This window comes from Xenopus tropicalis, chromosome 4 (genome assembly GCF_000004195.4).
Source record: "Xenopus tropicalis strain Nigerian chromosome 4, UCB_Xtro_10.0, whole genome shotgun sequence".
NCBI classification, from domain to species: Eukaryota; Metazoa; Chordata; class Amphibia; order Anura; family Pipidae; genus Xenopus; species Xenopus tropicalis.
This window is the reverse complement of record NC_030680.2, coordinates 121,481,832-121,488,366: the sequence shown is the minus strand read 5'-3', so window position 1 is coordinate 121,488,366 and position 6,535 is coordinate 121,481,832. Positions and strand designations below refer to the sequence as shown.

The window sequence follows — 6,535 nt, the reverse complement described above, 5'->3', positions numbered from 1 at the left end:
AGCTGTTCATCACAGTTTGAATTAGAGACGATAATGGAAGCCGCAATCCAGAAGTCATAAGGGGGATGTTTAGGTGAAATTGCTCCTTCATTTTATTTACAGCAAACTTGTCATTTGGAGTTGCCTTTTAAACAAAGGTTTTGAAAGGGCTGTTTACATTTCCCAGCGGCGGCTGCTTTTATCGAGCTTCTGCAGGGGACTTGGTGTTCCACGGCGCCGAGGGAGAGAGAGGAGGAGAAGGTTAGCTGAAAGTTATTTACCATCTGAAAACTAGTTTGTTCAAAGCCCTTTATTAAAGAACCGCTGAGCACTGGATCAGAGAGTTACAGACTGGGGGGGGGGGGCACGCGGAAATGATCTTTCAACAGGTTCATTCTTCTATCAGTGAAACACAAGCATGTGGACATCACTTTTTCCCCTTTATAAATACTGAGCAAGGGTGATCATGGGAATTTCTGTCTCAATGGCTGACAATTTTATTGGAAATAAAAAAATAAAAATGCCTTGCAGAGGGCATGCTAATTCTTCATTCTGCAGTGCAATATTTCCTTTGCTGTGCCCAACATCGTCTATCACCAAATCCATTGAATAAATCCCCTGAAGCTGCACCAAAACCTTGAGGGTTGGCCAAAATAATATTTGTTTGTAATACATCTTAAAATGAATATATTGTAGAGCTCTTTTAGCTAGTTAAAGAAAAAAAAAACAAATAGCTTTGTAGGCTACAAGTTGGAGCATATTTTGAAGACGTGCAAAAATCACGTTTACCCTGTAGATAAATTTTGACATGGATGTCTGAAAGCTATATTTTGAATTTGAAATGATCAGAATGTCAGACCCCAATTTAATCAGCCAGAACTCTACAACAAATTTCCTTAGATTATTCCCTGTTTTCGGCAAATCGACCTACTGATTGTCTGTTTTCAATGCACTACATTGCAATGCTGAACAGAAATAGTGGAATAAGGTCAGTTCCATTTTGGGGCACCCACATAACATGTAACTTGCAACAATAACCATGGGTTGTGCCATGACGCACCTCAGACTGATGTCACAAATAAAAGACAATCTGGAAACATAACCATGCTTAAAGATCTAAAAGATAATGAGAAAATGTTAGGGGTCATTACCAAATGCACCTAGACGTGCAGGTACTCTAAATGGATGCAATGGAGAACGCATATTGACACAATTCATTAAGGTACTTGCGTCCAAAGATATTACTGAACACCACATTAGGGGGGCTCATTTACTAACCATCAATTTTCAATTTTAAAGGCGATTCAAATTAAAAAAAAAATAAAAATTGCAGAGAAATGACTCAAGTTGTACAAAAAGTACAGTGTGCAAAGTAAAATGTAAAATTTTGAGTCAAATGTTAATTTTTTTTTTACCCATAATGCGAGTTTTCCCATAATACCTACTTAATTGTGGCTGTGCTCTTAGTTACATCCACCACAATTGTGCCCAGTGCATTAAAACCGATGCATTAGCATTTTGAAGCAGGTGCAAGTTGCCTTTAGTGGAGCTCTCTCACTCTGGACCAGAACAGCATTCACATCCAGTTTCCTAGGCTCAAGTCTGGTGCGTCTACTGATGCAACCTGCTGTGGGAACCCTGGAGATACTCTGCTCCTCACACCACCTTGTATGAATCTCTTCCATGGTGCAATTCCTTGGACGCAGCTTTTGGGGGTCAGTCTCTCTGATAATTATGTATGTTCTCAATCCATTTATTCAGCCATTACCAACTCTTTTTGGGGGTGTCATCCTACATTTGTCATGATGAAGGCACGTGGACATCCATCCCAACATGTTAAAGTGGCAATGACTAAATATATAGGTTGAGCCCCTGTATCATAATCATTGTATGTGGTCCTATTGTACTGAACCCAGGATCTACCTCCTAGTCCGCGGGGCAGCAATTTCAGGGTTTTCTAGTGTCAACAGCTACAGCATCAGAAAAATGCAGGATGGATACTCTGGCAACCATGGAGAAGTGCAGAGCGCATTTGAACACAAATACCTTAATGACTTGTGATATGTGCTCTCCATCGCATTCATTTTGGAGCACCAGCACTGGTGGGTGAGTTCCTAAATGACTCCTTATATACCTTCTTATTATAAGAAGATTAGCAACTAAGTGAGGTTCTGATTTGTGACATTTTTCATTTTTCTGATGTAAAATAAAGGTATTTGTATGAAGTCTGTGTAGATTAATAGTATCAAAATCAGGATCAAGAACTCTCCTTCTCCACCAAATATTTGTATTGCCTCATAAAGATGTCTTCTATAATACAAACTGTGAGGAAGTCCCAAGCAAGAGTAAAAATAAAGTATATAAATAAAATAATTTATAATTATATATATATATATATATATACTATATGTAATAGTTTCACAGGCTGGTTACAGTACAGCGGTTCCTCCCCACTCACACAGAGCACAAGAGCTCAACTGCCTTTACCTCTAATATCCCCAGTTGCATTGCTTGGCTGGCTCACACAGTGAGGTAATGTAGCGTTTCCTGACGGTCTGTTTGAGAGCCATAAGGCTTTTTATCCCCTGTTGCAGAATAAGAAAATCATACCCCAGAAGATTTATCCTGCCACCCACCCAGAAAAAAGTCTCATCTGTTTCGACGACTGTTATTGCCAAAATCCACATTTCCTGAGACACTACTGGGTGGTAACCCCTTTTCCATAGTTGGTAATTTTTCGGTACTGCTACTATTCTCTTGGTTTTCTGAGGGAGTCGAAGTTTGGTAAAAATCCATAACCCAAGATGGCATAGAAAGGAAGCCCTGTGGATCAACTGTGTAAAATTGCTTTGCTCCTCTTACCCTAGAAGGAGCAACAGAAAGACTATTGACACTGCTGCATTTTTTAATTGTGCCCCCGGGTGGTGCTAAAGAAGGAGGTGGTGAAAAGAGGGAGGTCAGAGATAAGCTGCTAAATGTCTCAGAGGGCTCGCTCACACCTCGCAGGCTTCCACCTGCCCCTTCCTCATCAGAAGGGTCCATGGAGTCATGAAGAGTACATCCAGGACTAGTGCTACCACCACTGCTATGGCTCCGTTGGTGACGTCGAACTTTCTGAAGGGCAAAGCTAGGGCGGTTACTTCTCCTTTGCATCATGGATAGAGATGATATAGGCAATGGAGTATGGTGCGATGCAGGTGTTGCTCGGAGATCTGGGAGATCCAATGTGCACTGGGGTGAGTCACTAAGATTTAGGCTATCTTCTAATGTGGTCTGTAAACTGTCCTCAGACGTTGCACTACCACTTTCCATAGATGAATTGCTTTCTGTTGCCTGTGTAAAAACAGAATAGCATTTCTTACTAATTTCATTTTATGCAAAGAGATAGTAGGATGGCAAACAAATTGGCATTGTATAGCAGTGTTCCCTGCCTGCAGAGCTATACAATGTACTGAATTAGGGCCCTCAATAATCATATCCAGGACATTACATTTCCAAGCCATGGGCCATTCATTCAAAAGTTTGGCAGATGGACTATTATAAATAAATGATATCATATAAGGAGGTACTGTATATACTGCAGAGATCATGGGCATGTTGGGGGCAATCAACATTTCTTGGAGGGTCACAAATGTCCTCCAGTACAGCCCTGAATCTAAACCATAAAGGTAAGAAGGTAGAATACCCTGCTAATGATACTTTAGAATCAGAAAAATCATGTTCACGTGTGTTATATAAGATATATGTTTTTGCAGAAATGTTTTCTTGAGGTGCTGCAATGAGCCAATTTAAATCAAAAGTATTTGAAGGGTAATACTTGTACCTGACCTTTAACCCTAAACATGAAAATCTAATAATCAACTTAAAAATGTGAGTACAGAAAGATACAGAAGGGAGGAGGAGCTGTTAGTAAATAAATATGGAAATGGAATAGTCTTTAATAAGTTGCTTTTAATTGCTCAGTAGCCATTTGGACATTTGCATAGTGGGGCAAGGGCTTGTGGAACATCCAGAGATGGGATACTTGTCTTGGAGGTGTCAGTTGCTAAGTTACTAGACCCATAGTAATAATGCACCTGTTTCCACATTCCTCCAGTGGAAGCTATGTAGTAACTAACCTACAGGACCTTAGAAGCTATTAACAGCTAACTGATGATGTGTTCTATAGGGGGAAATACAACCAAATAAAGTTCTGAACATGTAGTGATTCAAAGTTCACTCTTCAACTGCCAAAATCCATATTCTCAAAATTGCTTTTTTTCCTGCAGTAAGTAGCTATCCTACCACTGGTCAGGTCCTCAAGCACTAAGTGATCCCTAGGAGGGACCCAAAGTATCCATGAGCATAATCCACTCTGGAAGTGAGGCTAAGGGGCACATTTACTAATCCACGAATCTGAATCACGAATGGAAAAAAAACGGATTGGAAACGAAAACTTCTGAAGATCGCAAATATCACGAAAATGCTTACGAAAAAATCGTATTAGTCACGAAAATATCGTATTGGCGATCCGAAAGTCGCAAAATTTTTGTACCGAACAATTGTAAACAGTGGTAAAACCTTTCCGATTTTTTCGTGCAAACGTCTGAAAAAGTCGTGCGGCGTACGAAAAAGTCGTGTGGCGTACGAAAAAGTCGTCCGGACGCCCGAAAAAATCTGCGAAAATACGCTCGGAGCGGTCACATGAACGCTCGAGCATTCGTGCCTTTGTAAATGTGCCCCTAAGTCTGTAAAAAGTCACCACATTTATAGAAAGTTGGATAAGACTAAAAGTGATTATTGTATGTAACTGTATGTGTAACTGTAACTGCATGTGGGGTCAAAACAAGATGGTTCTCTTTAAAGTGGAAGATGTTTATAAGTAAGGAGAGGAGACTTTTATTCATACCAAGTGCATACTTTCAATATGTTGCTTTACCTGCCGAAGAAGTGAGCAATTGATATCTGGAGAGTGCAGAGTTGCCCACGTTTCTTGAGATGGCAGTTTGGAAGTATTTTCTCTGGTGTTTGGAATCTCTCGATCTGTTTCAGTTGCAGAGAGATCAGGATGGAAAAATTCTGCTGGGACTGGTAAAAGAGGGCTCATTGTATCCGCACATAGCGGGGAAGGAGAGACTGTCGTACAAGGTAAAAGGACAAAAACTGGTTAAGAAAATTTTATTTCACGCTAAGTTTAGAAAAAGCACATCTAGCGCATTGGTGAGTAGGCATAAGGATAAATAAGGCAAGTCATAATGGTAACTGAACCTCAATATTGAACTTCCCTGGAACGAGACAACAGATGATTTCACATTAATACTATAAATGGCTCTTACACATATTCTACCTACGTAGAACGCTTACCTAAATAAGTACGACCTGATTGGGAAGAATGGGCTGATAGGGGAACATGGGCAAGAATATATTGTTTATATGTCACTATATTGTAATGATGTTGGTGAACACACAAAGTAGTTTTATCCCTTTTTTCCATTCCATAAGTTGAGAACTCCATTGTGCCCCTAAGCTTGCCTAGTGCTTCAGCTTTCCCTTGATAAATAAGCCCTTACATGCAGAAGAATTATTTTTTTCTTTTCATTAATGACCCATTTACAGTAGTAATGTACTTACTAATGCGAAAGCACGAGGAGCAAAAGGCTGTGTTATTGTATGGTAAACAAACATTTGGTTTGCACTGAAACACTTCTATATAAAGGTCACTGCCTTTGCACTGACAATTTGGTATGTAGGCTGAAAATGTACTGCCTTTCCACATAAACATAAACATAAAACAAGTATGGGGTCTGTTATCCAGAATGTTTATGACCTGAAGTTTTCTGTTTTTTTTCTTAATTTGGATCTTGATGCTTTGTCTACTAGAAAAATGTAAACATTAAATAAACCCCATAGGATTGGTTGCCAACAATATGGCTTCATCCAGCTTTAGTTACCATCAACTACAAGGTACTATTTTATTATTAAAGAGAAAAAGAAATATTTGTCTATGGGTGATGGCCTTCCTGTAATTTGGAGTGTTGGATGATGGGTTTCCAAATAACAGATCCCATACCCGTATCACATTAAGAATAACATTCCATATGATGCATTGCTCACCTGGGCTGCTCTCTTCCTTCAGCCAGCTTTCCCATGACTCAGCCGGGGTTAATGAGACCTTCTCAAACTCACACATAAAGTGCTCCGCTGTTGGGGAACCGGGAATGCTTGCAAGTGGGAAGATATTTTCTCCAAACATTCCCAAGGAATCAGGACTATCTTGCCCATCCTACAAATAAAAACAGGATTGGGATTTGCATTGCTTGAAAGCATTGACATGGTTTTTAATTGATAAAGCTGATTTATTTAATGGAAAAAGTGGAGAGAGTGCAGATGTTACCTGATGCAAGAACCAGTATTGCTAACCCATTAGCAGATTGGGGTTGTTTACCTTTCAATTAACTTTTAGCATGTTATAGAACATCCTATTCCTAGTGATTTTGCAATTGGTCTTCATTATTTATTATTTCATTATAGTTGTTTATAGTTTTGAATTCGTTGCTTTCCTTTGCTTTCTTTCTTT

The 6,535-nt window shown here is 39.5% G+C and overlaps 1 protein-coding gene across 1 annotated transcript in view; it reads right to left on the bottom strand.

The window, feature by feature from the left end:
* Nucleotides 1–274: 274 nt before the first annotated feature.
* Nucleotides 275–6,535, bottom strand: part of cacna1i (calcium channel, voltage-dependent, T type, alpha 1I subunit) — a 163,886-nt gene continuing 157,625 nt past the window's right edge. The window contains exons 33-35 of the mRNA XM_018093215.2: nucleotides 6,073–6,241; nucleotides 4,898–5,094; nucleotides 275–3,312 (exon numbers count right to left, since the gene is read on the bottom strand). Coding sequence (XP_017948704.2) covers nucleotides 2,629–3,312; nucleotides 4,898–5,094; nucleotides 6,073–6,241 — 1,050 coding nt within the window. The 3' untranslated portion in view covers nucleotides 275–2,628. The remainder of the gene's footprint in view (nucleotides 3,313–4,897; nucleotides 5,095–6,072; nucleotides 6,242–6,535) is intronic.